This window comes from Pseudorca crassidens, chromosome 11 (assembly GCF_039906515.1).
Source record: "Pseudorca crassidens isolate mPseCra1 chromosome 11, mPseCra1.hap1, whole genome shotgun sequence".
In the NCBI taxonomy this organism is placed as follows: domain Eukaryota; kingdom Metazoa; phylum Chordata; class Mammalia; order Artiodactyla; family Delphinidae; genus Pseudorca; species Pseudorca crassidens.
Window position 1 is genome coordinate 11,318,939 of NC_090306.1, and position 19,449 is coordinate 11,338,387.

The following is a 19,449-nucleotide window of genomic DNA, read 5'->3' on the forward strand; positions in this document are numbered from 1 at the left end:
AGAGGCAATTTAATAACACATGAAAGTAATAACATTATGGATTATGAAGGAGACTTGACTACATTTTCTTGGGGCTTTGAGACTATTCTTTTATCTCCCTGTGCACCTACTTTCAAGTATTTGAACTTCAAACAGGAGAAGGCTGAGCAAAGTCATGGCTACCCAGACCAGAAAGACTGCCGGAGTCTGAAAGGACGGGCTTGGACCCAATATGTTAGAATCACCTAGGGTGCTTGTTACAAATGCACCAGCCCCGATCAACTAAATAAGAATTCTTATGGATGGCACTTTAGAATCTGCATTTTTAGCGAGCTCCAGAGGAAATTTTAAGGGGTATGTACATGTGTGTGGGAGGTGATGGGGTGCCCAGATGTGATGCAAAGTAGGAACACATGCATGCTTGGTGAAACACAGTACGTGTGTTCCAGAGAGCTCCACTTACACATAATTAAGCACGAAGCCTCAGCCTCCTAGGGATCATCATTATTTACTGTAATCCTCAATTAAAACACTTTGTTCCCACACAAAAGCTCCACCCACCTGGCATCCCAGGAGGTCCTTTGAGTTCATGGCTCTTTTAGTGTTAGCCATTTAACTTAGATACAAACAGAACCATTTCTGAAAACGAACACTGGGTATTTTATAGTCAGATACGTCGTGTTTGAACCCCAGTGCCCAGCTCCTGAGCTGGGTATTTAACTTCCCTGAACCTGTTTCTTTATTTGAAAAATGCTGATACAATACCCTCCTTGTTAGGTTTTTATGAAAATTAAGTGACATGATACACACCAAATGTGTATTATGCATACACAGAGTGTCAGTTATAATGCCAGGCACATAAATAGAAGCTAAACAAACATTACTTCTTTTCATTTCAATAACAAGTTAAGCACAAACGATTTTAAGGTAACTTACTTAAATCTTGGGTGCTGCCCAATTCCCATAAAACTAGTTGGGTCCTATTCATGTCATTCATAGTCAGGGTGGCTGCAAAGGATTGGCTTCAAGGTCCAATCCCTGTGCTGAACATACAGGTTTGCATCTGAGATGCCTCGATACCAATTCATGAACATCTCGGACTCTTCTTTTCAAATCAAGGGTATAAAAGGGAGGGCAGGATGAAGAGAAAACAATGAGCTTGTGATATGTTGATAGATGATGCTCTCTCAGGCAGCCCCTCCTCCACCTCTCACTGCATTTCCCGTCTGTCTTTCTCCAGTTTCCACCTGTCCACATCAGAAGGGGTTATCTGTAACCTGTCTGCCTGTTTCCTTTCTTTTTTCTTCCCATTATCTTTTCCTCCTTCCTTCCTTTTCTCCTTTCCTCCTTCCTTGCATAAATATTTGTTCAGTGATTACAACGTGCAAGGCTCTGCTGGCCCTGAGGATGCAGACATGAATACAGAACGTGGGCTCTGAAGAAACTGCACAAGGCACCGAGGAAGCTGAAAGGAGGGGTAGCTGACTCAGCCTGAAAATTAGCGAAGGCTTCGACCAGGAGCTCTTGTGATACTTTTGTTAATATGGAAAACATTTGGGTAAAACGCATTAAAAGGCAATAAAAATACTCATACCAAGGGTGAGTACTCCAATGGCAGCACAAAGAAATTTGATGATTTCTCCCACAAGTAAAAAGGATAAACACTGTATAAAATTATGTAAAATAACTAGTTGAAGGTACTAGAAAATGACCAAAGGCAGGGAAAAACTGAGCACTGATCCTATTAGTTAAGAATATGAGTATGGGGACTTTCTTGGTTGTCCAGTGGCGGAGACTCCACGCCTCCACTGCAGGGGCCACAGGTTCAATCCTGGTGGGGGAACTAAGATCCCGCATGCTGCACAGTGCGGCAAAACAAACAAATAAAAATTTTTTAAAAAAAGAACATGAGTATGTGGCTTCATTGCTTGAGCACATTCCTTAATCCCCCACTGCCAGCTCTGGTGGTGGGGAACTGCAGCCATAGTGACTTGAGATGGTATTCAAAGTTCAGTGCTGCAGATATCTGAGAAATTAAGGGGGAATTTTTTTTTTTTTTTTGGCTGCATCACGCAGCATACGGGATCTTAGTTCCCGGACCAGGGATCGAACCCATGCCCCCTGCAGTGGAAGCAGGGAGTCTTAAGCACTGGACCACCAGGAAAGTCCCAAAGGGGGAAATTTTGAAAGCAAGAGAGAAGTATAGAAGGGCAGAGATCCAAAATCTGAACATAAGTTCTGCCCAGTTTCCTGGCTGACCACTAACTATGCAAGGATGTGAGAGATGCCAAAGAGCTTGGGATAAAACCAGAAAGAATTGAGAGATTTACCCTTGTAAGACCGAATTCTTACTGGAGAGATATACAAATCTGCTGCAACTCTGACAGAGGGTGCTCTGCTCCGAGCTCATACACAGCTCAGACTGCTCCAGCTATCAAAGGGCAAAGCCCAGAGCTGGAAGAACAAGTGGAAAGTTAGAGAGAACCTTAGAAACAAGAAAACCACAGGGAGAGCTAGCTCTAAAATCTCAGCTAGTCCCTGCCAAAACCTTTGGCTCTCTATTAAACTACACTGATTAAACACAAAGTAAGTAGAGAAAAAGAAAATCATAAAGATAAGAATGAAAATCAATGAGGAAGAAAAATAGACAATAGGAAACAAATCAATGAAAAGAAAATCTGGTTATTGGAAAATATCAATACAATTTATACACCTCTAGCTAGACAGATAAAGAAAAAAAGACATAATATCATGAATGATTAAAGGTACTTAGCTACAGATCCTACCAACATTAAAAAGTAAATAAAAATATTATAAATAACTTTATATCAATAAACATGATAAATTAGAGTCAATGGGCAAATTCCTTGAAAGACACAAATTTTCAAAACTGACTCAAGGAAGAATTAGAAAACCTGAATAGACCTATATTAATGAAAGAAATTGAACTCATAGTTAAAAACTTTCCAACAGATAAAATTCTATGTCTAGATGGCTTAGTCAATGAATTCTTTAAAACATTTAAAGAAAAAAATAATTGCAGTCCTACACAAACTCTTTCAGAAAACATAGAAGGAAAAAATAATTCTAAACTCAGTTTATAAGAACAAGCTTACCCCAATACCAAAACAATTAAAAGAAAAGGAAGCCACAGTCCAGTATGTTTCATGAATACTAGATGAAAAAATCCTTAACAAAATATTAGTATGTTGAATAAAAAATAAATAAAAAAGAATAATATATTATGATTAAGTGGGGTTAATCCCAGGAATGCCAAGTTGATTTAATATCTGAAAATTAATCAGTGGACTTCACCATGTTAATACAGGATGAATATCATATGATCATAGACAGAAGCTGAGAGCTGCACAAAATGCAGCACTCATTCATGATAAAAACATTAAGCAAAGTAGGAAGAGATGGGATCTTCTTTAACCTTATAAAGGGTATCCAGAAAACCTACAATTAACATCATACTTAATGGTGAATGACTGAATACTTTTCCCTTTAAGATCAGGAACAAGGCAAAGATTTCCATGCCACTTCTAGTCTACGGTGTCCTGGAGGTCTTATCCAGTACATTCATGAAAGAAAACAAAGACATACAAGGTAAGAGAGAAGTAATACTGTCTTTATGCAAAGATGGCCTGATTATGTATCTAGAAAAATCCCAAGAAATCTACAAAAAAGCTATTAGATTGATACATTAACTTAGAAAGTTCTCAAGAGAACAAGTAAATATACAAAAAAATAATATTTCTGTATTGTGGTGGTGTTTAACTTTCCACAAATTCCTTGACAATTTTCCCTTTAAACGATAGATTCTAATTTCCTTTTCTTGAATGTGGGCTGATCAAAATAACTTCCTTCTAACAAATAGAATGTGGTGGAAGTGAGAGTATATGACTTCTGAGACTAGGTCATAATAGGTATTGCTGTCTCTGCCGTGTTCTTTCAGATCACTTGGTCTGGGGGAAACCAGGAATCCTGCCCTGAGGATACTTGAGCAGTCCTGTGAAGAGGCCCATGGAGGGGAATCAATTTCCCAGCACCATCTTCTTGACCATGGAAGTGAGTCACCTTGGAAGTACATCCTTTAGCTTTGGTTAAGTTACCAGAGATTTCAGCCCCTCAGTCTCTTGAGTCTTCAGCTAAAACTCCAGATATAGTGAAGTAGAGACAAGCTCTCCTCACTGGGCCCTATCTAAGTTCCTTATCCATAGAGACTATGAGATACTAAATGGTTACTGTCATTTCAAGTCACTAATTTTGGGGGTTATTTGTTATGTAGCGATAGATAACTAATGCATATATACAAGCAATGAACAATTGGAAAAAGGAATAAAAAATTGATTCTGATTACAGTAGCATCAAAAATCATTTAGGATTCAAATTAATTTAAGGTATGTAAGACCCATATACTAAAAACTACAAAACATTGCTCAAATTAAAGAAGATCTAAATAAATAGAGAAACAATATTTGTGGGTTGGAAGACTCAGTATTACTGACAGGTTGATTATCTCTGATTGACTTAAACCTTCAATGCAATGGAAATCAGTAGATCTTTTTCTTGACATGAACAAATTTTATTTATTTTTATTTTTTAATACAATTTCTAAAGGTCACATTCCACTTACAGTTATTACAAAATATTGGCTATATTCCCCATGTTGTACAATACATCCTTGTAGCCTATCTTACACCCAATAGTCTGTACCTCCCACTCCCCCTACCCTATAAACCCCTCCCCCACCTCTCCACTGGTAACCACTAGTTTGTTCTCTGTATCTGTGAGTCTGCTTCTTTTTTGTTAAATTCAGTAGTTTGTTGTATTTTTTAGATTCCACATAAGTGATATCACATAGTATTTGTCTTTCTCTGTCTGACATAAGTGAAATAATTAACTTAGTGTAACGCCCTCCAAGTCCATCCATGTTGCTGCAAATGGCAAGATTTCATTCTTTATTATGGCTGAGTAATATTCCATTGTGTATATGTACCACATCTTCTTTATCCGTTCATCTGTTGATGGACACTTAGGGTGCTTCCATGTCTTGGCTATTGTAAATAATGCTGCTATGAACATTGGGGTGCATGTATCTTTTCAAGTTAGCGTTATTGTTCTTTTCAGATATATACCCAGGAGTGGAATTCCTGGGTCATATGGTAGTTGTATTTTTAGTTTTCTGAGAAACTTCCATACTGTTTTCCACAGTGGCTGCAGCAATTTACATTCCCACCAACAGTGTACGAGGGTTCCCTTTCTCAACATCCTTGCCAACATTTGTTATTTGTGTTCTTTTTGATGGTAAGGAGATCTCTGCACTGCAGTGTTCATGCAGTGGTAATGCCCACCTTTTCAATGCCGTCATTCCCTATGGGATTCTTGACTGCATAGCCAAATCAAGAGTTGTCTGCATACAGTATCCTGGCGGAGGACTGGCCAGGGCTTTTATCTTTCTTTGCCCTATCACCTCTTAGGTAAAACAGACCATGGCTATTCAAAACCTTCTTTTTTTGCTTCAATAATACAGGGCCACCTTTCTTAAGAGTATTCAGAGCTTCAGGCAAGTAATTTTTGCAGGGCCCCTGCCTAAATAAACAATTGGATTAAGAAACAGATGACAAAATTCAAGGGCCCATGTGAAGTGTAGGGATTTATTAATGAAGATTTAGAATAATGACTAGAGAAACATACTAATGTATTTGTCTATCATCCAATCAGTGTACGTGAAGATGCTTTGTAATGTCCAGGTACCACCTCTTTGTATTCTTTATAGTCCGATATGTTATTTTTGGAAAATTTTATGTCTCCCTTCATGAGAAAAAAGCAGCAATACTATTATTACTCTCAAAGCCATGACTCTTTGTAACCTGTTTGCACTGAAACAACATAGATTTCTTTGCCTCTGCAGTTCCTTAACACCATTTACTTAATGACTCTGCAACGTTTATCATGTCGCCTGTGAATACTGAATTCTAATGACTGTCTCAGAAATCATTACTGTGCTTTGTTAATCATGACCACAATGGCAAGTCTTACCCACAGTATTAAGAAAAATGTGAATGATAATTCTTTTCCTGGTCATTAATTACATTCAGAATTTTATAGAGTAAACATACATCAACGTATTTCCAACTTTTGTCTGTCTTCTCTCAGACTTCTTATGCTATAATCAGTGCTCTCCTAGAATGTGATCTCTATCCATGCTGCCTATACCCCTACCTTTGATACACTCCCACCTGTGGGTAGGAGAGGTGAGAAGCCTGAGGCAAGAGGCAGAAGAGCAGCCTCAGCTGCTCCACAGAATATCCATCCAACTTGTAACCGACTCGTGAAAGCAGGAAGTCACCTCATCAGCTGGAGGCATGAGATCTGTTACAAAGGCCTGGTTGTGTTAGAAAGCAAGGTACGCGGGCCTCCACTGTTGTGGCCTCTCCCGCTGCGGAGCACAGGCTCCAGACGCGCAGGCTCAGTGGCCATGGCTCACGGGCCCAGTCGCCCCGCGGCACGTGGGATCTTCCCGGACCGGGGCACGAACCCGCGTCCCCTGCATCGGCAGGCGGACTCTCAACCACTGCACCATCAGGGAAGCCCGAAAGCAAGGTTTTTAAAGCCCTTTTAGGGGCCAGGGCCAGCCCTCCCCACAGCACTGCTGAACACGTGGTGCAGAGCCTGCAGGGGGTGCCGTGACTGCCACAGGGGTCAGTGGGGGAGCATACGGAGTAAAGCTCACTTGTCACCTCCCCTGCTGCCCTTGGGTAGAAAGGAAGCAGCATTGCACTGAGAACACAGGTGAAAGTAGACACTTAAGCCCAAGGGTAAGCGTGACCTTTGGCAGCCTAGGGCCTAGTGACAGTTGCAAAAACTGGGGCTCCAGACAAGTGAATAAGCTTTTTACCTGGGAAGTGTTGCCGAGCTGTAGTGAGGCCAAGGGGATGTACAAGGGTGGTGTCTCCCAGCTTATGTCTCCTGGCAATGTCTCCTTAGCCTCTAGATGCATGGGAAACCTGAAGCCTGTCTGAAGCTGAAGCATCAGGCTAAGTAAACAGGTCTTTTTCACAGGGATACTTGGGTTTTATTTCAGCTTGCTGTCTGTGCAGTGCCCTGGGCGTGGTAGCCTGCCAAGAGCTGTCTTTCTGATCGTTACCGTCCTGTGGAGCTCAGGAATGCCAGGGCCCCTGGCGAGCAAGGCTGGGAGATCAAGAGGTGTCCCCTATGTGGACTGAAAGTGCTCACTGGCTTTAGCAGGGCAGCTGGAGAGTGGAGAGGATGGGGCCCGCTCACTGGCTTCAGGAAGGCAGTTCTTCAGCCCCCCCCCAGGGGGCAGGGGAGTGTTGCAACCACTGCACGTGCAGACTTCTGCAAGGAAGTAGGACACTGCAACGACCACTCACCCCTGCCTGCTTCGCTAGGCAGTGGGAGGGTGTTGCATCCAGGCTCACCCACCTGTGCTAGCACGCTAGGTGGAGAATGCGCCAATGGCTTCCGCCAGCGCCTCTGCCTGCAGACCGTTTCGGCTGTCCCCGGCCCCTCCAGCCTTTAGATGGGCAAATGAATCTTCCTCACATTTGGCACTTTCCAAACTGTTGCTATTTTGCTGGGTCTTGGGGTGTGGAAGACCACATGCAAATCCTTTACTGGGGGAATCTCAGTCTCCTATAGCACTTTGGTACCCTTGGACATCAGCCCCGTTGGGTTTCTAAGCCAGACGTTTTGGGAGCTCATCATTCTGGTGCGGATCGCAGGGGCTGGGGTGCCTGGTGGGCGTCACCAATCCCTTGCTCCTCCTGGAGAAGCACCTGTCTCATGAGATCCCTCCTTATCGCGTGTGGTCCTTTCATTCTCTGTTGTGGGAATCAGCTCATCTCACTTTCAGATCTTTTTCAGAGGAAATGATCCAAATGTAGCTGTAGATTTGGTGTGTCTGTGAGAGCAGGTGAGTTCAGAATCTTCCTACTCTGCCACCTTGGACCCCACCTTAAATCCTTTCCAGATTAAGATGGAGGTTATTATATTATTTCCTTGAATAACTACCTGTATTTTTACGGAGTCAGCTGGGACTCTCGTGAACACAGAGCGTGAGACTGGCTTAGATAAGCCTGGGTGAGCTGGGGTCTGCAAATCCTTTTGCAACATCGATGACTGTATTGTGAAGGATGACTATTGTTCCTCCTATTCTATGCTGGAGCACAGTTTTGGGAGTGCCCTTCCAACAATTCTTATTAGGCAATTATCCCTCAAGGATTCTGGCAAGGACAACAGGAACACTATTACAATATCAATCTTCCATCCGTATATTGACTGACCATCTGCAAAACTTTATGTGGTTTGAGTTGCCTGGACTGTTGCCTCAGGCTTCTCCATGTTCTGTGGGAAGCCTCTCTTGTCCTCCTCTCGTGGGCCAGACATTTTGTAATTCTAAAATGCAAATCTATTAATGTCACTTTCACTTGTCATTTTAATGGTCTTGCACTGCCCTTCATTCCCTCTCCCTGGCCTTCTCCGCACTTCCTCTTGCCCATAGGCCTTTACATGTGCTGCTTGTTCCACAGGGAACATTCTATCACCCCATTATCCCAGGGAATTTACACTGGCCTTTGTGTCTCAACATAAATTTTACTTTCTCTTAAAAGCTATTTATTCATCCCCAAACTAGGCTTCTCTATTATTACACAAATCACACTTTAGTCATTGCTTTTTTATTTGTGTCTATTTTTCACCAGAATGTAAAGTTTGTTAGAATAGGGGCTGCATTTGTCCTGTTTTTCATCACAAATACTCTGCTTAGGACATTTCAATAGAAAATTGTAGCTGAATAAATTATATCATGACTTGATCTATCGGTTCTGACTCAATAACTCTTAATATCCTTGTCCGTATCAGGAAGAGCCTCCAGGTCCTGCCCCTTTGAATACAAAACTGACACCACGCTCCTAACCCACTCTATCTATCACGGTACTCCTGCACCAAAGAAAAACAACAAGCCACCTAGCTTACTTCTGGGATCAACAGCACATACACATGGCATAAAGTTCATGGTAAAGCTTAGTTTTATATCTATGCGATGAATTCCGTGCGGCTGATCCCATAACTAAACAATTCTTTGTAATATAAATAAAATTCGACATGTTTGCTGTTGAGAACAAAGCAGTCCAGTTAGAGAAATTATGAATGACATTGCTCCACTGGCTCCTGCAAAAACATCTTGGAGTTAAAAAAAAAAAAAGTCTTTTGTTTTCTCTCAGTTTAATTGCTCTAAAGAACTCTATTATCTATATGTCTACTTCTAAATCTATCTATTCTGGAAGATATATATGCAAATATGAGCAAGGTCAAAAGTTTCACAGGAAATCCCTCCATGTCCTTCTCCACCACTACCTTTGGGATTCAAGACTATTAAGACTATGGAAGAACACCATTCTGCAGAGATTTCAAAGCAAAAGTTTCAGGTAACAGCTGGACTTTGCATTCTATCACAAACAAGAGGAAGAGTACGAATATTTGACTGTCTCAGTATCTTGCTGTCGTTACATTTCAGTGCAAAGGAACACAGAAGAATCAAAGCACAGTTTAACTTGGAGAAAGGAGTTCTCAGTCCCCCTCAGTACTAAAACAATTAAGCAAACTACGACAAAGATGAAATCAAAGTGGTCTCAAAGGAAGGATCAGGTCACAAGGACAGAAAGACATCACTTTATTCCCCTGGTCAGAATTCCCAATAGGGTGATGTTAATATTATCAAGAACAACAGTGCCAGAAGGGACAATAATACTCTGACACAAATACTCTTACAAAGCTAGATATGACAGGTGGTTGGTATAACCGCCCTGTAAGTTGCATATATGTAATTAAAGGTCAAAAGTGTCCACATCACATCTGCATTGGACACTTAGATGTTTGGTAAGAATTTCCCCCTTGCCTTTGCTCATAATGTTTCCTGAAGAGGTTGCAAACCTGCAGTTGAGGGCAATTCCAGCTAGCAGACACACGTTTTGGGGTTTTGTTTTTCAAATCCATATTTCTCTCTTGAGAAGCTAGAGGACATGGAAATACTGATCTCCACATGGCTGGGTGACAATAGTCAGTGGGAACTGACTGGCTCCCTGTCAGTGGACCATGTATTTGCTACAATTGTTTCCATTTCTATTTTCTTATACCAGCCCCTTTATTCATTTGCATCATCTTCTGTCTCCTTTAGGTATAGGAGTTTGCAATCCCAACTCTACAAAGACCATCTTTCCCATTCATCTCTACCTGCTCAAACTCTATAGTCATCGCTCATGGTTCATCTCAAATGTCCACCTTTTTCCTTTTCCCAACAATCAGATGTGAGTTGTCCCTATTTTGAATACTCACAACATTTCTTACACTTCTTTTGTAGCCTAAACAGTATCCAGTAATAATATTGTTCTTATCTGTATAGTACTTATCTTGTCTGTGTAAGATCTATAAGCTTGTACATTCATTCACCCATCCATTCAGCAAAAATTTATTAAGTACTAGGTGCCACATACTAGGTAAACTGCTGTGGATATTGCAAAGAATAAGAGAAATGCATAAATCACCTACACTCCAATTAAAAAAAAGAAATCATAAAAAAAAGAGAACTGGAGACAGGCTCTCAAGGAGATGCTGAGACAGGATCTGCCTCGTTCATCTTTGATTCTACTGCAGAGCCTAGGCCAGTGCCTTGTGCTTAAATACTCAATTGGCATTTGTTGAAGTGAAGTTTTGTCAACCCTATTAACATAGTTTATGACATTCTATTAAATACAAGTATTAGAGCTATATTTCATAGCACTCTAAAAACCAATTTTGATTAATGTATGCTAATCACTAAACATTTCTTCTTCCATTCCAGTTAAATCACTAAGGTTTTATCCTGAAATAGTACTCAGAGTACTCAGATGTCTCTCTAAATTTATTTACCTGGGTAACTGCTGAAAGAGAGGCGACTACTCCTGGTGTCTTTATCAATGATGTTGAAGTCCCAGTGTTTATATATCCTGAGCATGGCAGCATACGTGTACCAGCTTGAGTGAGCAAAAAAGATGTTCTCAAATCCAGGAAGAACCTATAGCCAGAATCATAGTGAAGTATACAGATAACTGACTACAAATGTAGAAAGTGTAGAGGGATTATGTCTATTAAGGCGTTTACTGCTGTTTTTGTTACTGGAAAATTAACCTTTAATGTGCACAAAACAGAGTCTGTCCTAGCTTCCAAAATGGAAGATTCTGGATGGTGGGAGTGGCAGGTACATAGAGCATGGGAAAAATGATGGAAGAAACGGGTAACATCATGTACATCCAATTCCCTCCATCAGTTCCTTCTAGTTCTTAACTTCTATGACAGAGGAACCCATGAGCTGATATATAACTATAGCTGGGAGTGATGAGATGTTACCATACTTGGGTGACATATAGAAAAAGTCCATATGGACCAGAAGAAGGACGAAGAGAAAGGCTGTCGCATGTCTCACCTTAATAAGAGCAGAGCAATGTCCCATGTCCCATCTCTTAAAAGCCTCCAGGCCGGAGTTTTTTGTGGGAGAAAGTGAGGGAATCAGGTCCAGCAGATCTCCAACAGCATTCAGGAACTGAATCTGGAACAGGGTCATGGGCTGGGAAAAGAGAGAGACTGCACTTAACATTGATTTCAGACACTCAGATGTCATTTTCCATTGTGAGGGCTCCTGTTGCTAGGTATCCATTACATTATTCCTTCGTGAAGGTTCCCTAATGTTACAGATACACTAGATTTTATTGTAGTTTATAAAATGATTTTTATTACTTTATAGTTTGTGAGACATTTTAGCCTGTTAGCCACAGATTTGGGGAGTGGGTCCTATGAGAGTGAAATAAACAGAGCCCTCTGCTTGCACTCCTCTACAGCAGGTTTTTTCAGTCTTGGCACTAGTGATATTTGGGGCCAAATAAGTCTTTCTTGTTGGGCAGGGGGGCTGGGCATTGTAGGAAGTTTAGCAGCATCCCTGGCCTCTACCCACTAGATATCAGTAGCACCCTCCCAATTTTGACAACCCAAAATGTCTAGGCATTGCAAAATGTCCTCTGGTGAGAAGTCATCCTTAGCTGAGAAGCACTGCTTTACAGCGAAAATATTCAACTAAGGTGCTTTTGATTTTGATCGTATGTTTAAAACAGGACTAACAGACTTGACAGCATTAAACCTGAAGCAATTATCAGGCTTGAACATGAACTCTGTGTTAACTAGAGAGCACTGCTCCAGCAAGATTCAAACCACCAGAGTCGCCCAGGACTAGGCATCTACAAACATATTGGTTTTCGGGCAGAGGTGGTGAGAAGACAAATACACATGACAATTTTAACAAAAGCAAAAGCAAGAAAAAAAAAAAAACACCTGATTATTTATTTATATAAACATTCTCTTTGTTTTGTTTTTGAATAAGTAATCCATTCATTATTCAATATTTTTTTTAATTATAAGATCTATAGTGGAAATTCTCTTCATTCCTATCCTCTGTTCACTCAAGACCCACCCTGTCTCCAGCTTACTACCACTTTTATTGGTTCTTGCGTATCTCTAGACTTCTAAAAATGTCTTACAAATACATTTTTTAACGTAAACGATAGTGTGTTATATGTACTTCTCTTCACCTTGATTTTTTTCTCTTAATATCTTTTCATATCTTGGGGACCTTTCCATATTTGATATAAAAATCTTCCTCATTCTTTTAAATAGTATTCCAATGAATGGATGCATTATAATATTTTTAACCAGTATTTTATTGGTAGACTTTCAGGTGGTTTCTAGTCTTTTGCTAATATAAATAATGTAACAATAGTCAGACTTGGACACATCATTTTGTATGTGTGTGAGTCTGTGTGTGGGACAGAGCTCTAGAAATGATTTTGATTTTAATAGATATTTCCAAATTGTCTTCATAGGGCTTATTTCAATTATACTATTACAGCCTAACAACATATTAAACAATTAGTTTATTTCCAGTTTGATAGGTGAAAAACAGTATCTCATTGTAGTTTATACTGGCATTTCTTCTACTATGAGCACTGCTGAGCATATGTTTAAAAATCTTTGGATTTATTTTTTGTGAACTGTGAATGTGCTTTATCTGTTTTTCTACCAGGTTATTCTTGTTTACCTACTTTTAAGAGTTCTTTAAGTATTAGAGAGATTAGTTCATTGTCTCCGAGATGAATTGCAATATACCTTTCAGTTTGTAATTTGCTTTTAAATATTTTGCCTTTATTTTAAAAATTAAGAATGATACCATACATATGAAAGAATAAAGATGTATATGCACAGTTTAAGGAAAAATAATAAACTCCTATTACCCACCTCACAGTTTTTAGAAAATAGAATATTATACATAATAATATATAATAATATATAATCATAGAATATTATTGTACATTTTATAAAACTTAGACATTTTTCTTAACAAACGTATTGTCTAAAACACTTGCTTTATTAGGTTAATTAAATAGCCAGTACATTCATATGGGGCTCTTTAACCTACCCCAGAGAATAGCATGAATGAGACTGAAAGCACACAGCAACAAGCTGGTTTATTTGTGAGTTAACCTGACACTGAGTCAGGTGCTAGCAATGAGATAGATAAGACAGTTCTTCTGTGCAAGAAATTTATTCTCTAGTCCTAATTTGATCTTTTCCTTAATTGGAATGTATCAATAATTTTAAAGATAATTTTCAATATTCTTGCCATACCATATAAATCCTGAGTAGCTTTTAAAACATCTTACCTTTGTTCCTTCTACTGTAGCCCTCTTCTTTGCCCCTACATATAGCCCATCCATTTGTGCCATAACATAGCCTGTGTGTCTCCAAAACGGGTCATCCTTGTAATTTTTGATGTTAGCCCGGGCCCACTGATCTTGCTTCCTGGAAGACAAATTAGATTTGTACTAGAGGTCTCCATGGTTGTTCATCCAAAGCTAAATTAAACCCAGGTATTTAGAGATTATATATTCAGATACTTATGTTAGCTAGTATAATTTAAATTCTGGATCTTATAACATTCCAATCACTTTGAAAGGATATCAGAGCAAATCCTAAGTGATTTTCAATTTCTCCCAAGGACTAGGACTCTTCCATTGTAACTTCCCCCATGCTCTATCTAGAACTATCTAGAAACACAGGTGTAATATTTACTTATCTGTGATACTGAGACCTAAGAAAGTTGAGGATAGACTGGTTCAAATATATCTTATATAAAATCATGTTTCACTAAATCGGTAAGGACAAGTTGATTAACTTTACTTTGTAGATAGAAGTGATAAACAACAGGAAAAAAACAAAAGCTCTTAAGGACAGGGTGGTTTGTATTTGTATTTCTCTCAGATCATTTTCATAGTTTATGGTTTGCCCTATTCCAGTTGTCGCTAATAACAGCCTCAATGCCTCTGTCCTAGGAAAAAGTCTTTTTTTTTTAATAGTCCTTTCATTCTCTCTTCTCTTTTTGTTGTCTGCACTTTATGCAGGATGAGTTGATATAAATTTGTATACTAAAAGCTATTTCTGATGTGTTCAGGCTATCTCTAGATCAATTTAAAAATACAGTGTCACTGCTTCATGGGATCTAGCCCAGATGCTCTGTAGGACCTTAGCATCCGATGAAGGGGTTGCTTAGTATATAATTTGGAGGGCCAAACCAAGAGCTCCTTTATCCCCAAATTAGTCTCATAGTCTGTCATCCCACAAATATAAAACATATTTTCTGAATATTGAGAATTATTAGTCTTCAGAAAACTTTACTAAAATGGAAATATTCTCAGAGGATGTTAAGAATTATAACTTTAGATATGAGCTAACTTCCCAGCTAAGAAGAGTCACCAGGTCCATGAAATGGAAGCACCTTTCAGAGGGAGAAGGAATGATTTCTGCAAGGAGAGGAGCCCCCAGGTGGAAGGGATCCGGGGATTTGACTTTGCCTGTCTTGCACTGGTGAGATCTTCCTCTAGCTGCGTCAGCAATTGATAATGGGATATTCAACCTGACCTCTGAAAGAGCACAAATTAGAAGGCATTTGTCCACAACCAGTTTTCATGCCATCACCAAAAGGTGCTATACTTAACTACAAGAATTACTCCAGAGTCCTGCCTAAGAGATGGAAAAGAAATTGGTGAAGGAGAAATTGCTGTTTGAAATGACAGATTCAAGCCCTGAAGCCTCAACAGCAATGAGAAGAGGAAAGCTTACGTTAAAGAAAGAGGAATACTTACGTTAAAAACTCCTGTACTTTATCCAACACGGAACGTTCCTTAATCAGCTGTGGGTAGAGGTTTGTGAAGTGGTCAAACATATGTCTGAAAGGAGAGATGAAAATTGTTACATTTCCATTTTTCTTCTTGGATTTTCCCATCACAGTAAATTATCCAGTATTTTGGCTAACTGGGATGTTCCCTATGGCAAACCTTCCCTATCTTCTTTTATAAATCAAATGCACAATTTAAAATGGGGAAATATTGGGACTTCCCTGGTGGCGCAATGGTTGAGAATCCTCCTGCCAATGCAGGGAACAAGGGTTCGATCCCTGGTCCGAGAAGATCCCACAGGCCGTGGAGCAACTAAGCCTGTGCGCCACAGATACTGAGACTGTGCTCTAGAGCCAGGTCTCTGCAATAAGAGAAGCCACCGCAATGAGAAGCCCGCGCACCGCAGCAAAGAGTAGCCCCTGCTCGCCGCGCCGCAACTAGAGAAAGCCCGCGCGCAGCAGTGAAGACCCAGCGCAGCCAAAAATAAATAAATAAATAAATTTTTAAAAAATAAGAAAATAAAATTGGGAAATATTCCCAACATATAGAAAAGCATAGAATATAACAAACACCCAAGTATCCACTACCCAACTATATAAAATCATTATATTTTGCCATATTTGCTTCATATTTTTAAAAAAAGATATAAAACATAAGATAGAGTTCAACCGCTGACACTAACTGTCCTCCCTTCTCCCCAGAGGCAACTGCAGTCTTGAATGAGTGATTTATTGTTCTCATGCACATTTTTATACCATCTCTCTCTATATATATATTTAATCATAAATAATGTATATTATTATTAATAATGTTTCAGGACAAATATAAATAAGATCATACTATCTACCACCCTAACTTGTTTATTTTTCTCCACATGATATTTTAAAAGAATTATCTGTTATCATCTGCAGCTTAAACTTATTCTTTTCATGTGTTGATGGTATTCCATGTTATGACTATATAAAAATTCATTTATGCAGTCCTATGATAGACATTTAACTGGTTTTTAATTTTTCGCTATTACAGTGCAACTTCATTGTTGTAAATGTTTCTTTTTACACATTTGTTTTTCTAGTATGTATGTGTATATATACATATACATATAAAAGTAGAATTTCTGGGTTGAATATTCTATACATCTATAGTTACTAGATACTGCCAAATTGTTCTCCACAGTGATTGTACCAAATTACGTTCTCCCCAACTACATGTTAGATCTCTCCTTGCTCCTTACCCTCGCCAACACTTGGCACAGTCAGACTTTCAAATTTTCAACAGTCTGTTGTATGTGAAATGATTCTGTGTTTTAATTTCCATTCCCCTCAGCATTACTGGCTATTTGAGATTTTTTAAAACTTATTTAAAAAGATAAATGTCCCTCATACGCTATACAGTAAACATTTTTGGTGAGCTATAATTGACATACAACATTGTATAATGATTTGATACATTTATATATTGCAATGTGATTATCACCATAGCATCAGCTAACACCTCTACCATGTCACATAATTGTAATTTCTTTTTGGTGGTAAGAACAATTAAGATCTAATCTCTTAGAAACTCTGAAGTTTATAATACAGTATTGTTGACTATAATCACTATGCTGTGTGTTGGCTCTCCAGGGCTTATCTACTAGCTGCAAGTCTGTATCCTTGAACAACATCTCCTCAATTAAACGTTTTTGAATTGATGAAAATAATCCATTTACATCTGTTGTGATTTTCATATACTTGGATTTATTTCTGCAGTCCCTTCTGTTTTCCATTTACCATCCCTTTTTTTTGTCTCTCTTTTATGGTTTCTCTGTTTAAATAACATTTTCATTATCCTTCTTTTTACTTCTGCTAATTTAGAAGCTTTATATAAAATGTACAATTGACTCTTGAACAACATGACTTTGTACAGCAAGGGTCCACTTATACATGGATTTTTTCAGCAAATACATACTCTTTGGATATGGAGGGCCGACCATAAGTCTACATGAGGATTTTTGACTGTGCAGGGTTGGGGGTGAGGACTCAGCGTCTCTAACCTCAGCATTGTTCAAGGGTCAGCTGCATTTCTATTCCATTAGTGATCATCATTAAAAATTGTGAAAACATTCATTATTATGCATTTTATTATAAAATATAAATGACTTTTTTTGGGGGGGCAGTACCACGTGGCATGCAGGATCTTAATTCCTCGACCAGGGATCAACCCGTGCCCACTGCAATGGAAGCATGGAGTCCTACCCACCGGACTGCCAGGGAATTCTTATATAAAATCTAAATGAATTTTCTATTTCTCTCCTCCTCCAAACATACATATTTTAGCAAGCTTTACCCATTGACATCACCCATCATGTTATTGTTCGAAGATTTAGTTTTACCTTTTCAATTAAAAAAATATTAAAATAATTTTTATTGTTTAACTTTTACAATCAAATTTTATTAACTTCTTTGTTTTTTGTGTTAACTATTGTTCCTTATATCCCAAATGTTCCCTCTTGCTATTTTTGTTAATGTATGTCCTATAATAGTTTATTAGAAGTCTGTGAATGGTAAAATATTTTAACTTATATATCTAAAAATATCCTTGTTTTGCCCTTGCTCTTGGATAATTTAAACGGTTTTAAAACTCTAGTTAGTTATTCTTCCTCAGTACTTTAAAAATATCATCCTCACCTTCTAGGTCTATTGTTGCTAATGAGAGGTATGCTGGCAGTCAAGCTGAGATGCCTTTGAAATCAATGTTTTTCTTTCTGATAGCTTTTAAAAGTATTCCCTTTATCCTCAAATTTCTGTAGTTTCATCCTGTGTTGTAGCAATTTAATAGGCTGTGTATTCCAACTAAGGACTCGTGTCTTTCTCAATTTTGATCAATTCTCACTGTTACCCTGTCAACTATTGCTTATCTGCAATTCCCTCCAGTTTCTTTTTCTGGGACTCCTAATAGACATATGTTGGAGTTGCTTTCTCATTATTTTTACCCCTTTCTCTTTTGGGGCAGTGTACTGTATAAATCCCTCAATACTAATGTCTGATTCAGAAATTATTTCTCTGAGTTGGTCTAGACCAGGGTTTGCCCACTTATTAATATTTTTAAAAATTAATTTCCATAATTTTCATTTATGATATTTCAAGCAGTTTCTTTTAAAATATCTACCTGTCTTATTTCTTCCTTTTTGTTCCATAAATTTTTCAAGTTTTCCTTCATATGTGTGTGTGTGTGTGTGTGTGTGTGTGTATACATATATTTTGTTGTCATTGTTGGGACCTGCAGCTTGAGTGATCCTAGCTCCCCAATCAGGGACTGAACCTGCGCCCTCGGCAGTGAAAGCGCATAGTCCTAACCACTGGCCCACCAGGGAATTTCCAAGTTTTCCTTCATTTAAAACTTAGAGTACCTTAAGCATATTTAAAGTCTTTGTTAAACCATCTACAAAATTCATCTGGAGTGTATTAATGACTTACTTTATTGATTTTGCTTTTTCTTAGCATTCAGTTTCTTTGTGCTTTTTTTATCATTTTTTTTACATCTTTATTGGAGTATAATTGCTTTACAATGGTGTGTTAGTTTCTGCTTTATAACAAAGTGAATCAGTTATACATATACATATGTTCCCATATCTCTTCCCTCTTGCATCTCCCTCCCTCCCACCCTCCCTATCCCACCCCTCCAGGCGGTCACAAAGCACCAAGCTGATATCCCTGTGCTATGCGGCTGCTTCCCACTAGCTATCTACCTTACGTTTGGTAGCGTATATATGTCCATGCCTCTCTCTCGCTTTGTCACAGCTTATCCTTCCCCCTCCCCATATCCTCAAGTCCATTCTCTAGTAGGTCTGTGTCTTTATTCCTGTCTTATCCCTAGGTTCTTCATGTGTCCATCGTCGGATGAATGGATAAAGAAGATGTGGCACATATATACAATGGAATATTACTCAGCCATAAAAAGAAACGAAATTGAGCTATTTGTAATGAGGTGGATAGACCTAGAGTCTGTCATACAGAGTGAAGTAAGTCAGAAAGAGAAAGACAAATACCGTATGCTAACACATATATATGGAATTTAAGAAAAAAATGTCTTTGTGCTTTTTTGAACTTGGTATTCAGGCATTTTAAGTTATGTGTTTGTTTACATTCTTAAATTCTTCCCCCCCCCCACCCCCTTCCTTTCTCCCTCCCTCTTTCTTGCCTCT

At 38.8% G+C, this 19,449-nt stretch overlaps 1 protein-coding gene across 1 annotated transcript in view; it reads right to left on the reverse strand.

Annotated features, from left to right (window-relative positions):
• The window catches only part of PLBD1 (phospholipase B domain containing 1), a 72,946-nt gene that overhangs the window by 26,814 nt on the left and 26,683 nt on the right, over window positions 1-19,449 (reverse strand). Inside the window, exons 3-6 of the mRNA XM_067695765.1 lie at window positions 15,231-15,314; window positions 13,752-13,890; window positions 11,468-11,608; window positions 10,915-11,059 (exon numbers count right to left, since the gene is read on the reverse strand). Of these exons, the coding sequence (XP_067551866.1) occupies window positions 10,915-11,059; window positions 11,468-11,608; window positions 13,752-13,890; window positions 15,231-15,314 (509 nt within the window). The remainder of the gene's footprint in view (window positions 1-10,914; window positions 11,060-11,467; window positions 11,609-13,751; window positions 13,891-15,230; window positions 15,315-19,449) is intronic.